Here is a 19,016-nt window from a genome sequence, read left to right on the forward strand (position 1 = left end):
CGTGCTCTACAAGTCTGGACTAAAGCACGCAGATATATGTTCCGTGCCCCTATTTATCGGCCACCGCAGACCAATTGACGTTATCTTTCTAGAAGTAATATGCGCAGACGATTACGCTGATAAAAAGCGAGAAGACGCGTAACTATGAAGTTTAATCAAGTATTTGATCATAAGAGCGGGGCGACAGGCGTTGCCATGAGGCATTTGCGTGCGCAAGCAAAATGACAATGCACGCACAGCCAAAATGTCGTACATCTTAGTAATAAAAACTTAATTTCCCTTTAACCTCTCGTTTCATTCATAATTTATCATGAAACATTCATGTCAATGAGTTCATTACAAGCCGAACTTTATGCTAAGGAACTCGTCACCACATGTGTTGCATTTCATTTTAATCCTTCAAGACGCTCGTTTAGCAGGTCTATGCCTTGGTTATTAATTTCATCGAAGTAAGGAAGCGTTGTCTTCACGCTTGTGTAGAACGCTCGAAGCCTAGGAAATCGGTCCCTCCGAAGCACAGGCAGCTGAAATAAGGCAAGAAAAAGCCATGTCATTTCATAAAACTTTCTATCGTGCTAGCTGGTTCAATAAAAGACATAAGTTAATTGCGCCAAGTACAAAGTCTACGTCCTTATTTGCTTTGCGCAGTCTATTTTACTGCGACAGCAGTTAAGTGCTCGAAATTGGGCTTGTCTTATCCGTTCCGTTTGTCTGTCGGTCCATTCCGCTGCGCTGACAATGATCGTTGTCGTCAGCGACGACACGCAAGGACAATTTCTGTCGTCGTTAGGCGACCTCATCATCTTCAAGTTTGCCAATGCCACAGCGCAAAGAAAAAGAAAACTTCTGCGCAACCCACGCCTTGAAGCAGTGTGCGTTTGGGAGTCGAACGCGCTCACCATTGAGCACTCGCACTTGTTTGTTTCCCACTTGAATACCAATCAAGATAAGCTTTAGTGACTACAAAACGCTCGTTTTATATGTGTCAGAAACATGTAACACTGATATCGGGCGCAGATCGCGCACCAACGGTGCTATGCCCCTGTAATGCAAGGTTTCCACTTCGCACAGACTCTGAGAGCTGTCATTTCTGTGCATGCATTTCGGAGGCCAGAACCAGTGCTGTAGTGGACGAGGATTACATTATGTGGTACCACACCGAAAATTTCATTGACAAGATTTCGATGTGTATCCGTGCAGTTCTTCGCTGTCATGCTCGTGAAAACAGCGTCGGCAGCACAAAGGAGGAGTACATGGAACTTATCATGCGACTTGAACCGCCTCGAACAAAAAGAAAAGGAATAGCCTTTTTTTAGACTAAAATAAGCGTTTGGCCAAACAGCTGAGAATAAAAGGTTCCACGAATCTATACATTTCACCTACATAAACAGAGCCTGTTCAAACTGTAAAAGTCTGAGAGTACCAATTCTATCCGTGTGCGTAGTTCAAATTCAACAACTACTCAGAAAGAAACGAAGTTTCAGGGCTCATCAGGGTTCCCTATTATTAATTGACATAGGTAAACGTACTCCTTCATAGACTTCATAGACTCTCTCTGTTAAGGTCCTCGATCATTTGTTGTAACCCGTTTGCAGTGTTGCTGAATAGAACAATGTCATCTGGCAACCGAAGGTCGCTGAGATATTCGCCGTCGATCCTTACTCCTAAACCTTCCCCGTTTAATAGCTTGAATACTTCTTCCAAGCACGCAGCGAATAGCATTGGAGAGTTTGCCCCTCCTTGATTGACCCCTTTGTTTCTTTCTTTCTGCACAGGAACAGAAACAGGAGCAAAAGCAAAAGGCTTATAGCCTGACAAAGGCCTTTGCACCAGATACATTGCGGCACGCAGGCCAGCATGCACACTATGAAGAAAAAGCAAACACACATACGCAAATATATTTGAACACACGAGAAAAAGACGCTCTCAAAAATATTTTTTCAAATTTGTACTTGTTTAGCAAACGTGAAAATGATAAAATGTACACAATATAACGACCTTAATTACAGATACACATACTATTACAGTACAACACTTGTGCTGTCAAACCATTCATGTCAAGGTATAGTTGCTTAACACACGTAATTTGAATAAAAATAACAACATGCATGGCACGCCAGATAACAAATATATATATATATATATATATATATATATATATATATATATATATAGAGAGAGAGAGAGAGAGAGAGAGAGAGAGAGAGATGTCTTGCTACTTTTCTTGTGTAGAATTAAGGTAGCTGTGGAATCTCTGTAGATGTTTTCCATGACATTTACGTAAACTGTCTGTACTCCTTGATTAGGTAATGCCTTTATGACTGCTGGTATCTCTACTGAATCAAATGTCCTTTCGTAATCTATGAAAGCCATTACCTGATTTATGACGCGAATGGGATCCTTTGTAGAGTATCCCTTTCTGAAGCCCGCCTTTACCCTTGGTTAACTAAAGTCCAGTGTTGCCCCGATTCTATTGCAGATTAGCTCGGTGAATATTTTATATTATACTGAAAGTACGCTAATGAACCTAAAATTTTTCAATTCTTTAACGCCTCCCTTTTTGTGGATTTGTATAATCTTTGCATTCTTCCAGCTTTCTGGGACCCTTGAAGTCTATAGACACTTCGTATTGATATCCGCCAATTCTTTAGTCATTATGCCTTCTCCAACTTTGATTAAATCGACTGTTATTCCATCTTGTCCAGCCACTTTTCCCCGTTTCATGTCCTGCAAGGCCCTTCTGACTTCATTGCTAATTATAGGAGTAGTTTTTGCAACCTGTTATTGCTGCTTCGAATGGAGATATCGTGGCTCCTCTGGGTCCTATACTGTCAGTAGAGACCGTTTTATCGGTGAGGAGGAGCGTAGCCTCGAACCAGCGCACCACGCCGCTCTCCTTCTCCCACTGGTATGTGCGGATTGCGTTTTCTCCCAGCGGCAGCTTGGAAAGGTAGCGGTTTAATTGCGAATTAGTGCGATTCTTACGTGTTCTGTCTGGGATTTCTGCGATGTCAGATGACTCAAGGTCGACGGACTACAACTCTGCTGCATTCGGCTGCAAAAAGAACTTTCAGGAGCAAAGCTGAAGTGCACCTTCAGCAGCAGTGACGTCGGGGACACCGTTGCTGCAACAGCAGAGAAGCGTCCGCTTTGTGCTGCCAGCATAAGCAGACAGTACTTGACGTCATCGCGTGTATGTTAAGAAGGTTTTGTTCCCAGTGCGCACTCGGCGACGAACTCTGAATTCGGCACCCATGATGAAATTGGGATATGGAAGAAAGGTGCGCATTCGAGTCGGTCAACTATTGCGAATTGATGAAGTTAACTATATATTCGTACACGTACATTAAACTTATTCTGTTTAAATGTGTTCTAATATTGTCGTGCTTTGCAATCAAGGATGATGATAAGTGCAACCAAGTTAAGGATGATAGCTCTCGCTTGGGGTCGATTGCCAAGCAGCTGGCGGAGAGTTTGGAGAGGCTTCGCGCGCTCGCTCCTAGAGAACCGGAAGTCGACGACACGATGTGCCATCATGACGTAGAGCGAGTGAAGGCGGAGCTTAGCCCCGATCACTCGGCGAACGAGATCAGGAGAAAATGCATGACTATGGAGGACAGTAACTTGTAATCGTCCGTAGCTCTCTTAATATGAGACGTTTCACACAGGTTGTGGTGCGAATGATTAGCTTTAGCTGTACCCTGCGCGTCTACAAAATATGTCCAAACCATTTCAGGGGCCCTTTAATGCGTAAGCATTATTTGGCGAGTACCGCAGCTCTGTCACAAGAAATGATTAATGCCTTGTATCTGCACAAAAACGCCTAATTTGCGAAGTTAAGCCATTTAATTGTTTATAATAGTGTAAATTCAGACGATTGGTAACTTTATAAGGGATTAGAAACAATTAAAACTAATAAAAAATTAGAGATAATAGGGCTCCATGGAAAATGCATGGGGAAGCTTTCCGTAGGGGTAGGCCAACAGGAATTCGGCGCTTCAATTCGGCAACTTCAAATTTGAGGGTGGGCTAACTACAATTTTGGGACAAGCCAACTTGAAATTTGGGGGTGGACCAACCTAAAATTTGGGTGTGGGCCACCCCCGAATTTCCAAGTTGGCCCACCTGCAAATTTCAAGTTCGCCCATCCCCAGATTTCATTTGGCCCATCCCCAAGCTTGAAGCTGACGCGCACCCAAAATTTAAGTTGGTCCACTCCCAAACATCAATTAGCCCACCCCCAAATTTAAGTTTGCCCACCCCTACTTAAGCTTGCCCCTGTATTTTCTATGGGCCCTATGTATCCATATGTGCATTCTCTCCAGTAATTTATTTTGTTGCTTGAAATTGTTTCTAGTCGCTTATAAAGCTACCAATCATCTACATTTACACTATTATAATGATTAGATGTTATCAAAAATGACGCGTTGTTGTGCACGTACCGGGCATTACACTTTTCGTGTGAAGGATCTGGGGTAGTCGTCAAGATAAGCTTATGCATACAGCGAAGTTCATCATTAAAACGATTTCATGCTCACAAAAAATTAATGCGTCACATATTATTGTAGCTAAATTGCCTCATCGCAAGCAAAATAGTTATGTAAGAAAAACAAATATTTTTGTGCAATTTTTCATCGTATAACCGAAAATGCACTCGAGTTCCATGCATATTCCGCGGCTGCCTATATGCTGGGTCCGCACTCTGCCCCGGCAATATGGCCGTCGGTGGCTTCACTCGCTCCTGTAGGCGGCCGCTGCGGTTGCCACTCCAGAAGTTTTAGTACATAACCTCATAGAGTTTCCTACAAAAACGTTTGTAGGAAACTCTATGCATAACCTCCTTGGGCTTAGCGCCATCTTTGTAACGAGGGAACAATTCGGGCGGAAAAAAAAACAATATGACGACTTATTCGTTAAAAACAAGTGATGTCATTTTGTTGTCAAAGGCGCGAAATTTGTTTTGGTGGTCTGCCATTAGAGCTGTATATTCAAATGCCTCATCATTCTGTTTGATGGGCGTTTCGAGCTTTCAGCGTGGAAAGCGATGCAGCAAGTGGTCAGCCGCACGGGTGTCGAAATCGAACCCCTTCACAGCGGATACTTTCTTTGGAGGCGGACCAAAGCTTTGCGCGTAGAGTGCTGGTCCCCGTCAGACGCCAAGCCCACGAAAACAGCGCAGCCTGACGAAAACAGCTAAAGTAAATTCATATGGCGGTTGAAACTCCCTAATTTTGACTTAACTCAAATTCATGCAAACGTCGACAAGCAAAACAACAGAGCGTGTGACAGGGGCGTACTCGTCGAACAGGCGAATTTTAACAGCTCGCCCTTCTGCACACTTCAAGAGCTACATCATTGCAAATGATGTGTTGGGCACTGGAGCCAGCTATGCTGAATTGGAATAGGGGGGAGAAAAATAAATTGGAAGCATTAATCAGAAACGCCATCAGGGCTGCGCTTGGTCTGCCTATGACTACGTCAAACGATATGTTGTTACGACTGGGTTAATTTGCATAATAATTTAGATAAAATTACCGAGGCTCAACGTACCGCACAGAGGGAGCGGTTGCTAGGTACACCAGCGGGTAGGTATATCTTAGAGTCAATTGAAGAATCGGTGGCTGTGCCGCACGATAGAGCGCCCCTACACGAGTTGAACGTGAACCTTAGGGCAAATATCATGGTTCTTCCGTTTCCGCGGAATGTGCACACCGTGCACAATGTAGGGAGGCGGGTCGCGAGAGCTACGGCTTTGTTGCGAGAGGCAAAGGAACATGAGGAGCAGTCTGCGTTTGTTGACGCCGCATGAGTTAATGTTAAAAGTGCTTATTCGGTGGTGGTGGTAGATGGCAAAGGGAGCGTTAAAAATGCTGCTTACATTTATACCAAAGATCCGGGGGTTGCGGAACAGGTGGCTATTGCTCTAGCACTAATTGATTCAAGAAGAGTTTTGGTGTTTAGTGGCTCGCGATCTGCGATTAAAGCCTTCTCGAGAGGACTTGTTGCGGAACCGGCTAACAGACTGCTGCAGGGTAGGGATAGCACTTCACATACAGTTACTTGGTTCCCGGCGCACATGGGGACAGTGGAGGGAGCCCCGCGTAACCTCAACGAGGTGGCGCACAGGGAGTCACGAGGATTAGTGTGCCATGTACTCCCTGAAGGGGCTGGATCTCCCGCTCCTGAGTACAGGGACCAGCTGTTAACCTACAACGAAATCAGCAAGCACTATTACCTAGGGCGCAGGGCATTCCCCCTGCCACATTCTAAATTAAATAGGCCACAGGCGGTTACATTAAGGCTTCTGCAGACACGTACGTACCCTAACCCGGTCATCATGAATAAAATTAATCCGGACTGCGGGGTTTCCGTCTATTGTAGTAAGTGTTGGGGTTTGCTCGATTTAGAACACATGCTGTGGCGCTGCTTGGCGTTGGCCGGTGATGGTTCTCGAGGTGAACAGTGGTGGCAGCATATGCTGCACAGTGAAGTGCTGGCGGACCAACTCAGGGCTGTCCAGAGGGCCCGTGTGACGGCAGAGGGGCTCGGCCTCTCTGTACCGACGTGGGAGCGGCCCGCATCAGTCCCAGACTGATCCCTCAGGACATAAACAATGTTATTCATACCATACTGGAAAAGGGGATTTATTTTAAGTATAAAGTAAAATCGAGTTGTCTTCTCTTTTCTCGCCATGCTTGTATAAAATTGGTTCGATATTTATTTTCTTTGAATGAATCAAACTGTGTCTCGCTCTACTTGAGCAACGCTTTTGTGTTTTTATTTCCCATTGGGTGTTCCCTCCTGACATAGCCGCGCTGCAATCGCTGCTCCCATAACCAACCTTGCTGATGTCGGTGACAACTTGTTAAAAAAATTAAATTAAGGGGTTTTAAGTGCCAAAACAACGATCTCCTTATGAGGCATGCAGTAGTGGGGGACTCCGGAAATTCGGACTACCCGGGGTTCTTTAATGTGCTCATAAATCTAAGTACACGGCTGTTTTCGCATTTCGCCCGCATTTAAATGCGGCCGCCGTGGCCGGGATTTCACGACCTCGTGCTCAGCCGCCCAACACCATAGTCACTAAGCAACCACAGCTGGTTTGTCTGCTGATAGCAGTTGTTTAGTGCGAGTGACAAATGTGGTTAATAAGGTTTTCGACCGCGAAATATGCGAAATGGGATTTATTCCATTAGTAAGCAAGAGGTAGAGGATTGTTAAATGTTTGTCACAATTCACCGAGTTGAAAGAAAATCGCCGTCGACTCGCAGCTCTTAATTGGCTGTTTAAGTTCTTCATTTTTCCAGAGAATTGCACAGCGCTGTCGCATGACAAACTTTCAAGTCTGTCATTCGGAGTCAGCATAGGTAATAATATCGTTGACCTCGGGACGACGTCCTTATAACGTGAGAATGACGCTGACAAAAACACCACCGGCGACGGAGTATAAACACACATTAATACGGCCCAAAGTCTGAGCCCTTTATATGTACACCATCACTGCCAGTGCATGTTGAAATCTCACCTCCTGGCACAGAGTGAGGTGCGCCAACAATGTGAGGTCCGCTAGAGTGAGCGAGTCGCCTACGGCGTAGCCGCCGTCCTTGCCCACGTGATTCTGCAGGCCACCCAGGACGTTTTCTTCGAAAGCTGCGAATTCCTCTGGCGTTGGATGCTTGAGGTCGAAAAACCTTGGCTTCTGCATGAAAACAAACGATGATATACGGCGTCTGGCACACGGTGTCAACCTTTATTATCCATCCTCCATGCATCTTGTACAAAAACGAGGACGAACAAAATTCATCGACGCACATGCGCCAGTTACGACGACAGTCAATTCTTTGAGGAGAATCACTTTATTATTTACACGTTAACACGATTTCACACGTGGCTAAGCAACAGGAGCGGAACAGCATTAGTAACAACATCAAAATTTTGGCATGCACGGAGTAAAGTGTGCGAACATGACCTTCGAACACAGCAAGTGGACACGCCGTCACGTTCCGCTCAATCGGCTATGCAGTGAAGCAGGGGCAGCGTGTGCACCTTCTGCTGCAGGCATGAGCGCACAAACTGCTGCATTTGCCGGCTTGTTCAGCTAGTTGTACAAGCGTAACCGTGTCGTTCGCACACGGTGGTGAGTAGAGCGGGCTGGGGGCAACGGACATCAAACTTGAACCTGCAAAGGCCGACTTGCTCATCTCGCGCAACATCGAGGTGCGCCGCCTGCGACGCTATGCTGGCAGCGCCATGTCGGCCCGTGTAGTGGGACACCTGTCTGCAAGGACACAGTTTCTGGGACGAAGCAATAGCTGCCTCGCGTGCTGAGTCACGCCTACATGCCGTCCCGCGTAAAAGCAAAATTTTACAAGTTTCCAACCATCAAGAAAACGACCCGTCTTTTCTTTTGTTCTTGGCTATCTGCTGCTGATTTTCTATTTCAGTTATAACAACATAAATACGTGACGTCATTCACACGAAAGATCAAAAGAACTTACGAAGAAAGCGAAGTAGTGGGGCTGTATGGTGCTGGTCACGGTTGCCAGCACTTGGTCCACCTGTGCTCGAAGCTTGGGGCATGATGGGCACAGAGTTGATGACGGTGCATACTTGTTGATCAGGTAGTAAGCGATCGCAGAGCTGCGTTGTTAAATAACGATATAAATGCAACACGTGGGGCGTGGCCCTGAAGCATATAACATGGAAGATGAGTTGAAATGGCTGGGTGATCCGAACAATTTCAACAACTCTCCGAGACCTTCTTATTTCGATGGCAATTATACGAACACTCCGAGCGCATTTCTGCCGTCGGCGTCGCCATGAGGTTCGTATAAAGTCCAAGGACGATGAAATCTTCGCCGAGCGCCGTACACTGTATGTGCGAGGGAAAGCGTGCGAGGGTGAGCCGGTGAACGCGGCTCATTCGCGTGTGTGCGAGTGAGGAAGGCGCACCGGATAAGGCCCCTTAAACTAGGCCGGAAGCGCGCCGTCTCCTGTCGCGCGCGAGGCACGGGGCTTCGCCACTTCTGCGAAGTGGCGAAGTGCGCGTCCGCACGGGCCTCATCTTCAAAGCGATCTGCGATTTTTGCAGGGTGCGCGTAGTGCCGGTATCTTCGTAAACGCTGTGCTTTCGACGTTTCTTTCGCATTGAAGTGAGAGATACAAGAAGGTCAATTTGATCGCTGCTGCTTCCGCGATTCCTCATTCCAGGATTCTGACAGCGAGTTTTCGCGCTCATCGAGCGAGATGTGTTCACGTTTACCTGTGCGCGCGTGACACCGTGCTTGTTAACTTAGAACACGTTAGCGGGCTAGTTCGTTCGAATCCATGATAGAATGTGTAAGCGCGACTGGACGACAAAGTAGAAAAAAAAAACAGACACAGAGAGACACCGCTGTCTCTGTATGTCCGATTCTGTATACGCCTTCGTTCAGTCGCGCTTACATATTATATCTTTGTTAATTTAGTTAGTAAGCGAATGTTCACAAGTTTATACGGTCGATAAATCTACTATCCTTACTTCGTATAGCTATCTACTAAAATGCTATCGCAATCGGTGCTTTGCCTTTCGGGAGAAACTTCGATTTTTTTATTTGTGAACTCTAAGCATTAGGCACGGTACACTGTAACCAGTGCAAGGATGAAACTTTCATCTAAATAAATAAGCTATCTGTACGATAACCCCGTGTCTTTTGGCATGCAACTTTTCATTGAGGTCACCTTTTGGTACTTCATCCATAAATGAAGCAGCTCAAGCTAAGTAGGGACCTTCCTCCCAGCAGCGTGATCAGCATAATGTAAAGCTGGCTTCATTTTATTGAGTTTATTCTACGCATGAAGCTCAGCCCGTTGTCCAACAATACATTATCATTTATTTCCTCATACGCTGTTCTGAAATAGGGCTCTACGATCCACAAAACTCGCCGTAAAAAAGCGTGTTTTCGTTCCTTTTGATTGCCGATTAAAGGGTATCCACACTAACGGCAGTGCTAAGTTTATGAAGCTATAGTGGATGCTATGTTATTTTAAACCCGGTAACACTGCCCTGATTCAACGGAGCAGCTTCACAGGTGAAATCTGCAATCCACAGATAGACATTCTGAATTAAGCGAAAGTCATTCTAAATGAGACTCCAACGCACGCCATGTGTTCCACCGTAGTGCGAAGACAATTGCTTTCTTTACCACCGGCCGAAACTAATTTTCTCGTGTAGCGCTTAGCATGCCTGGCAGTGTGCGCAGGAAAATTACAGTCTGGGGTTTTACGTGCCAAAACCGCCATATGATTAAGGTGCACGCAAGTGGGGGACTCTGGATTAATTTCAACTCCTTGGGTTCTTTAACAGGCCCGCAATGCACGGCACTCGGGTGTTTTTTTTTTTTTCATTTCGGCCCCACCTAAGTGCGGCCGTCGCGGCCAGCATTCAAACCCTCAGACTAGGAAGCGCAACGCTCAAGCCACTGCACCATCAGATCCTGCGTCTGCGGAGACCTGCGCGCACTTAGAAGGCCACCGGAAATTCTTCATCAGAAAGAAAACGTAAGACGCTTCCTGCCTTTGCGCTGCTCCTAACGTTCATTTCAGATCCATTTTAGACCGGTGACATGGAAGTCAACATCAAATACCGTGCGCTCACCCTCGTAGATAGCGTAGCATTGAACGTGTGAAATCGGTGTGACTACTGTCTGTATGTGCTTCGCCGTGGAGCGACAAGATCAACCAAGGTTGTCATGAAGCATATGAACTTTGACAGGGCTTTCTTATTCACTCGCTCATATTTGTAAAGGCGTCGAGAATGCGATCACCTGCGCCACGCTCCATGTAGAAAATGATAATACGTGCGGGCATGGCAACGTCAACTGCGCGCTGTTGGCAGCAACGCAAGTGGCACAGCGAGCGTGTGCCCACGAAGAGTTCACAGGGACAGTGCAAAGTACTCTGACAGTAGAACCAACTGCGAAGTTACCGGAATCATGTGGGTACGAACAGTTGTAGAACGAGATGATGCTAAGGTAATGTATTCTGAGGAAGTGAAGCACCTAAAAACACAGTAACAGAACTCGACCACTGCAGCGACACACAAATGACCCGAGTTCGTGGTGGAACTAAGTAGCCACGAATAGGAAGCACTAAAAAAAATGTTCATGAGCATCTTTATGAGCATCGAGAGCGAGGCATGTAACCATGCACAGAGTAACCGGCACATCTTAGGATCAGAAAGACAAGCAAGTGCTTGCTTTGCTTGGCTTCAGTTTATCGTACAAATTAATCGTGTGCGCATAGAAAATACGCAAACGTTCATATGTGGCACGTGTAGTAAAGTTGCTGATTACAAAAGAAAATGCACGATATAACTTATACCAAAAATTCCCATGACTCGCCCATGACTCACCTTTCGTACAGGATGAATCCATTGTCGTCTATGGTCGGCGCCTTGTGGTAAGGGTTCAGCTGAAAGCAAAAGAAATTCCGCTTGTTTCTTGTGCAGTCCCATTTACGAAAGCACAGCAAAAGCACTCGCCCCCGGATTCGTGAGTCGTGACTCGCCTTGAAGGCATGCGCGCTTCTCATTTTTTCCGATGTAGACAAGTCGTAGAGTCGATCTTATATTATTAGGGACAAAGGGGCTAACGCCCACAGGGCGCGTTTACAGAGTTCGTTTGTATCTACTTCTATTGGAGGACAGTTAGACAAATCGCTGTTGCCTGGGTGACAGCGGTGTGGCAACTCGCTCTAAAATTTCTACCTCATTTGTTACTGTCTCAACCTTGCCGCTACGCAAGCATGAAGTTTCCTCATCATCAGATTATCAGTTCATCTCTAAACATAGTTACAAAACGTTGCTGAAAATCTCCTAGGCCCTAAGCAATACTGCTAGTTCTGGGCCAATGCAAATTCATAAAGAACACCATTGCAACTTAACAGGTAATGTGATAGTATTGTTATAGTAGGATACAACTTAAAGAAACAGCAGTTGGCAGCCAAGGCACACGGACCGCACGGTATTGTTACTCCACCAGCCAATCACAGTAGCAAACAAAATCGTCGTAATGCGACCATTTCAAAATGGCGTCGTATTTAATATCTCCGGAGCCTCTGCTGTTCTTGAAGTATTTTCATCGGCAGGTGCTATGAGGTGTACAACAGACACGGACAAAGTGCATGAAGTCTGAGCCTTTCACTCTTCAAAAGTCGGCGGCAGAGTACATTACGCTGCTGACCCCGTTTTACTGATGAAAGTTCACTGCCAACGGAAGTTAAATTTGACAATAAATAGTTGCAGCGAAGCATGCGTTTCATTAAGTTCAATAAAGAATTATTCTTTCATCATTGCACTATAATAGACGAGTGGAAACCTACAAAATAATGCGCTTATAATTTTATTTTTGTGGTTACCGCCTTATTTAGGTAACAGAGAAAGTTTGAAGTCCAAACTATTTGCAGCCTCGCGGAGGAAGAGTAGCTCGCGGTTATGAGGGCGTAGGCGGGGCTTCACTGCAGACCTCAGTTCTATCCAACTATAGCAATGTTAACACGATATCAATAAAATTGTTAAAGCACAAGAGTAATACCTAGAATAGCAAAAATTAGTTAACATTACACTATTGAAACACACTCATTATGAAATATAACTTGTTTAAGAACTTACGAAAATCTTGGACTATCTTTTATCGTCTTCAAAAGGTTATTCCGTATTTTTGTTCCAATGTAGGCTTCTCTGCGCCTTGCCTACAAGTTGGTAACAGGTGGTCCTTTAAAATTTCTGTTATTGTGTTATTGTGTCTGTGTGGCCTTAGAAAATGGTACTTGGAAGGGGATTATTGTCGAAACGTGTGGCATGAACTGAGCACGCTGTTTTGAAGTTCCTAACTATGAGGAACACCATAATAATAATTTTTTTTCATATTAGTTCTGTGTATTCCGTATAACCAGAGAAGGACATAATTCAGAGCGCTCTTTTCCCAATCTTGATCATCGGATCTACGTAAGATGAATACGTATGCTCCCATGTCTCAATACAAGACGTTAAATGACTATGCAAAATACGAAAATAAATCATTCGCACTGTACATGTGGGGAAACGCCGAAGCACCTGATACGAAGTAAAACATGTGTGACTGAGGTGGCTGCAAACATTTGCTATATGAGCCCTGTAACAAAGGGATGGATCTAACGTTAAACCGGGATATTTGTATTCTCGAGCTTCTGTAATTGTTATCGCTGTCTTCGAAGTTATTGGTGGTATTTTACCTCTATTGGACGAAACTATAATTTACATTGTTTTGGATGTATTTACATGCATTGACATCCAGATGAGAATAAAATATTGGTAAAATTATGTTAGCGTGTATGAAATATGCCTATAATGGCTGGTCAAATACTTTTTCACTATGGTAACTGGCGCATCAGTTCTGAGGAATCTGCAAAGGAAACACGTGCTGGCTTCTCGGAAGGGAAACTCAGAGTCCTCCCATTCTGTGAAGAGAGAAGTCCAGCGAAGCTGGCGCTATGGTTGGTTTTGCTATGTTGAGGTTTCCGTATGTTCGGGATTTGCAAAGTTGAATTTCACTATTATTAGTTTAGTATTGGGCGAACAAAGAGATACTTAAAGATCCCGGGTGCCATGACCATTGTAATCACAGCCTTGCGATCATTGTGATACACGGCAAGTGGTTGCGCCTTCACTGTGTTAACGTTCTTTCCGAAGGTTGCGTCAATGCGCGATCGGTGACGAGGGGTGAGTACGGTGGCATCGGTGAAACACTTGAGGCCAAAGCGCTCCAACGTACAGGTATCCACGCCCCGTCTGGTCTCATCGACATTGAAATCTCCCACGGTGACGATGGATGTATGGTCGGCGGGCCTAATCTTCTCGAAGACATGCACCGTAAATGTTTCGATCGCGATAAGTCACACACCGTATCTTGTTCCACGTCTTCGGAGGACATGCACTCCCGCACCCGCGGCCGCTTCGTGCTGTTGCGCATAACGTACGCCGCCGATCGTGGCCGAGTCTCCGGCGAACCAAAAACGGTCACACACACGACTGTTTTATTTTAGCGCGGCTACGCCAATCACGGTGCGCGCTTTAGTGCGCCGCACAGGCCGAAGAGCGCGCGCCGCGGTATTGTGCAATGTCGGGGGAGAGACTGCGCTCGTGGCGAGGAGAATACAAACCTTGGAAAAGAGGCGTCTGCGGTGGAGAAGAGTCAAAATTGCTGGCCTATGCCCACAGACACGAGATTCGCCAGAACTTAGCCATAAAGAGCTTCGCTGTGAAAACTTAGCAGTTGAGGAAAAAATTCGTCCAGGAATTTTTCCTCATCTGTGAAGCTTTTATTCTAACAAGCCCGTGCGGGTTTCCTTTGTAGGTTGCTGCTACGTTCGGCTGCGTGACACTTGTTTAGTTCATGTGAAAAGCAGCACGGAAAGCGACGGAACGTAGCCGGCGGGTAGCGGCAGATCAAAGAACGCTTTATTGCTTGGTGTTGTTAGTTTCATAAGTTTCATAACAGAAAAGGGTCACGTGACTGGACATGATAGCAAGAGTGCGACACATGTAATCTGTCTTGCTTATGCTATACATCAGCACGCGGGCTTGATAACGTTACATCACGCGTACTTGATAACGCTACATCCCTTCCCCCTAAGCTGGAGTAAGCGAGACAATCTGGGGGCTTCCGTAGGCGAGTCGAACGATGTGGTGACTGTTGGTCTTCGGCGGCTTGAGAGCCGACATCCCGTGCGTCCGAACCATCATGAGCTGCGGCCTGCTCGGCACTACACTGAGCTTCGTCGCCGGTCTGGACTTCGCTCGGCTTGCTAGGTGACGACCCTGTGCAGAACCGTGGCCGGAGTTGGTCTACGTGGCGCCGCTGCGGTCCCTCCGGTGTTTCCAGTGTAACCATGCGTACTCCCGTCCTGGACACTACTGTCGCCGGCATCCACTTCCGAGCAGACTGAAACTGGCGTGACCATACTTGACTGCCAGGTTGATATCGTGTTGGTTCTTTTGCTGCTCCTTGAACAGGTTCGCCGGAACCATCATTTTCTGTCACCTTTGTCAGTGAAGCTGTCAGCCTGGTTCGGGGACGGAAGCCCAACAGCAGTTCTGCGGGCGATTTTCCTCCTTCCAATGGTGTCGTTCTATAACGAAATAAAAACTTGATTAGTCGCTCCTGCAATGTACCTGCCGGATTCTTTCGAAGGCCTTCCTTTACTGTCCGTACAGCCCATTCCGCCAACCCATTTGACTGAGGATGGTATGGGGCTGTTCTGATGTGGTTCACTTGGCTTTCCTTCAAGAAACTGGACATTGTGGCACTTGAAAACTGTGGTCCGTTATCGGATACTAAGCAGTAGGGCAGGCCAAAACATGCGAAAACACCTTGAAGTACTTGAATGCTTGTCTCCGCTGTGCCGGTCTTCAAAGGTATGGCCTCAATCCACTTCGTCTCGGCATCCACCAACACTAAAACTTGGCAGCCACTGATGGGGCCCGCGAAGTTCATATGCAACCTGTACCATGGTTTGTTGCTCGCCGGCCATGGAGACGGAACTTCAGCAGCCGGCATGGGCCAACATTGTATACACTGAAGGCAGCTTTTAGCCAACACTTCCATGTCCCTATCTAGTCCAGGATACCAAAATAACGCTCGCGCTTCATGGCACTGATACCGGGGTAACTTTCGTGCAGTTCTTTTAGCATGCACCGTCGCGCCGCCTCTGGCAGCACTACTCGATGGCACCAGTAAAGCAGATCCTGACAGGCCGTGAGCTCGTTACGGCGAGAAAAGTACGGCATCAGGTGTTGCTGTGCTACCGATAACTGCCGCGGCCAGCCATGTGTGATCCACCCCCTGATCTGATGAAGCGTATCGTCCGATCGGCTCAGGCCCGCTAATTGCTGAGCGGAAAGGGTCATGCAATTTAGGCTCCGCATATAAAGTACGTATTCCATGGGTTCTTGCCCTCCTCGGTCACCTAAGCACGGCATTGGTAGGCGACTGAGAGCGTCTGAGTTGAGCGTCTGCGTTGAGCAATCCCAAAAAGGATTTTAGCTGGCTTACCGTCTCCGGTCTTGGTGCGTCGGTGATGGCTTCCATATTCTCAGGAGGGTGTAGGCCAGTTGCGTCGATCTTGTGGCCCAAGAACGAAACTTGCTTCTCGAGGAACCTGCATTTGTCACGGTTCAACTTGAGTCCATTGTCGCGCGGCCGCCCGAGGACATGCCGGAGAATTGAGTTCTGCTTTTCGGCTATAATGATGTCATCCAAGTACACCTTGACGCGAGAGAGGCCTTGCCGAACGGATTCGAGGCGGCGCTGGAACAAAGCCGGAGCCGATGCAATGCCGGACGCGAGGCGGTTGTATGCAAACGAACCTTTGTGTGTGTGTTCAACACGGCCATTTCTCGTGCCTCGTCGTCCAGTGGAAGTTGATTATACGCATGCCGCAAATCCAAAGTGCTGAACAACTCCCCCTCGTACGAAGATGTCCTCAATTTTCGGCAATGGCTACTCTTCCAGATGTGCCGCCTGATTAACGGTTAGTTTGAAGTCGCCACACAGTCTAATATCACCGTTTTGCTTCACTACGGGCACGAAGGGCGTAGCCCACTCGGAAACTCTCACTAGTGAAAGCACTCCCTCCTGTACATGGCGGTCAATTTCTGCAGACACCATTTCCCGAAGCGCGTACGGCACTGGTCGAGCCTTGAGAAAGCGTGATACAGCGGCCTCCTTTTTGTGTAGTTTCACGGGCGGCCCCTTGCAACACCCCAACTTCTCCTCGAAAATTTCTGGAAATTTGGCCAAAAGTTTCGCTGTCGCTGCGTCGCAGTGAACCACATTTACGCTCTGCGGCGCGCATTCTTCCAGTAGCGCCATGCCAGCATTCCGGAAGGCTTGGATGGTGTTTCGGCCGCACAACAGAGGCCCGTCGCAATCCACTAGCACCAGCGAGCTGTCTACTTGCGTATTATCGCATTCGACTTTCATGGCCACTCGGCCAAGGACCGGCAGAGACCCCAGGAAGCATGTCAGCCGCAGTGAAGTCTTCTCCAGTGTCGGCAACCATTCGCGATGGTTTTCGAATACCGTCCTTGGAATTACGCTGATAGCGGATCCTGTATCCACCAACATGCACAGTTTCCGGCCTTCCCAGATGAAATCCCTTTCGAATGGCCGTGCGGACTCGTTACTACTGTAGCTGTGAGCACCAAAGCGTAGAGCATTTCTTCTCCACTTTCGTCACTGCTGTCTAGCTCTTTCACAGCGTACGTTCCTGGGGGGTTAGCGCGACCACTAGAGCACATCCTTGCCAGGTGTCCCTTCCTGCCGCACTTGTAGCACGTCGCTTTCTTGTGTCTGCACACTTCCGAAACATGGTTCGAGCCACATCTCCGGCATTGAGTAGCCTCGGTCATGGATCCAAGCCCACGTCCGGACTTCTGCGGATTTATCCTACGCTTCCGTATGAAGTTCGCAGCACCGTTATCGTTGAAGCTCCTGTCTTGCATTGCCCGGACATTTGCTTCTGTGGTTTCCGCTGCTAGAGCGAAAGCTTCTGCCTCCGCCAAAGTCAACTTCTTCTGAGACAACATGTGTCGTCGAGCTTGTTCGTCATGGATTCCGCAGACAATCCGATCCTGCAACATGCGATCCAAAAACTTATCGAAACTGCAATCTTTTGCAAGACGTCTCAGGTTGGTTATGTAGTCCCGTACCTTTTCGCCTTCTGCTTGGTTCCGCGTGAAAAAAAGCATAGCTCGCTGCTATCTCATTGACTTGGGGATCGAAGTGGTTGTCCAGGTGCTGTACGACGGCCTCATAGCTCAGGTGGTTCACAGATTCTGACTGGCACTGGCCTTGAAGTACGCGAACCACGTTGTCACTTAGTGCTGACACAAGAAGCGCACGCTGTTTCCCTGGATCTTTGATGCTGTGGCCCTCAAAAAAGGCCTCCAAACGGACTCGGTAAGTGTTCCAGCTACTGGTCGTGTCGTCGAACTCAGGGGGCCTGGCTGTCATCGTGCAGCCAGTCCTATCCCATCCTCGTCGCCACTGAAGTGACGGAACGTAGCCGGCGGGTAGTGGCAGATCAAAGAACGCTTTATTGCTTGGTGTTGCTAGTTTTATAACGAAACAGAAAAGGGTCACATGACTGGACATGATAGCAAGAGTGCGACACGTGTAATCTGTCTTACTTATGCTATACATCAGCACGCGGGCTTGATAACGTTACATCACGCGTGCCTGATAACACTACAAGCACGACATATTCAAGAGCCACAAAACTTGCAGAACAACATTTGAATATTAGTTTTGCAATGTAATCATTTATGTACCGAAACACAATGTATATATATTATACCTTTAAATATTCTCACGATGTAGTGACGGTGGAGAAGCAGACAATAGCAAAAGTTTGTAGCAATGAGATGTTCATAGGGCGAACCTACATGTGCCCAGAAAAACAAGTGACATTCAATGCGCAATGATAACGGCGAGCACGATCGGCGATCGTCGAAAATCCGATCAGCGGGTCAAACGCGTCGGCTTGTATGCATATATCGTTGAAGGTTCCAGCGTAATAGCTGATTCCCGCGTACCTTCCAGAAAGCACTACACAATTCGCGTCGGGCTTACAATCAGATTACACGAGGTTCTACTGCAACAGGCAGCGGATAGAACCATCGACTACATTCAAGAAACTTCCAATACATGCAGGCGCGTCCTGCACCAAGCGATAAAGTTTAACCTTTGTTAGCCGGCGAAAAGCGTTCACTTGAGAAAGATAATTCAGTACACCTGTCAGTGCCCTCTAAAAGGGCATCGTCCCAAAGCTGCAAACACAAAAGCGACAAACAAAAGTACCTGTAGTAAAGAAAAAACATCAATGAAAAAAATTAAATTATGGGGTTTTACGTGCCAAAACCACCATCTGATCATGAGGCACGCCGTAGCGGATGACTCTAGAAATTTGGACCACCTGGGATTGTTTAACGTGCACCT

At 47.0% G+C, this 19,016-nt stretch overlaps 2 protein-coding genes across 2 annotated transcripts in view; both read right to left on the bottom strand.

The window, feature by feature from the left end:
• Window positions 1-248: 248 nt before the first annotated feature.
• Window positions 249-19,016, bottom strand: part of LOC142574407 (glutathione S-transferase 4-like) — a 41,210-nt gene continuing 22,442 nt past the window's right edge. Inside the window, exons 2-5 of the mRNA XM_075683498.1 lie at window positions 11,393-11,451; window positions 8,499-8,640; window positions 7,526-7,699; window positions 249-524 (exon numbers count right to left, since the gene is read on the bottom strand). Coding sequence (XP_075539613.1) covers window positions 387-524; window positions 7,526-7,699; window positions 8,499-8,640; window positions 11,393-11,451 — 513 coding nt within the window. The 3' untranslated portion in view covers window positions 249-386. The remainder of the gene's footprint in view (window positions 525-7,525; window positions 7,700-8,498; window positions 8,641-11,392; window positions 11,452-19,016) is intronic.
• On the bottom strand, window positions 14,580-18,032 carry LOC142573853 (uncharacterized). The gene is made up of 4 exons (XM_075683079.1): window positions 17,729-18,032; window positions 16,071-16,420; window positions 15,780-15,907; window positions 14,580-15,147 (listed from the first exon to the last, which is right to left on the bottom strand). The coding sequence occupies exons 1-4, from the start codon at window positions 18,030-18,032 to the stop codon at window positions 14,580-14,582; spliced, it is 1,350 nt and encodes a 449-aa protein (XP_075539194.1).

This window comes from Dermacentor variabilis, chromosome 3, assembly GCF_050947875.1.
Source record: "Dermacentor variabilis isolate Ectoservices chromosome 3, ASM5094787v1, whole genome shotgun sequence".
Taxonomy (NCBI): Eukaryota; Metazoa; Arthropoda; class Arachnida; order Ixodida; family Ixodidae; genus Dermacentor; species Dermacentor variabilis.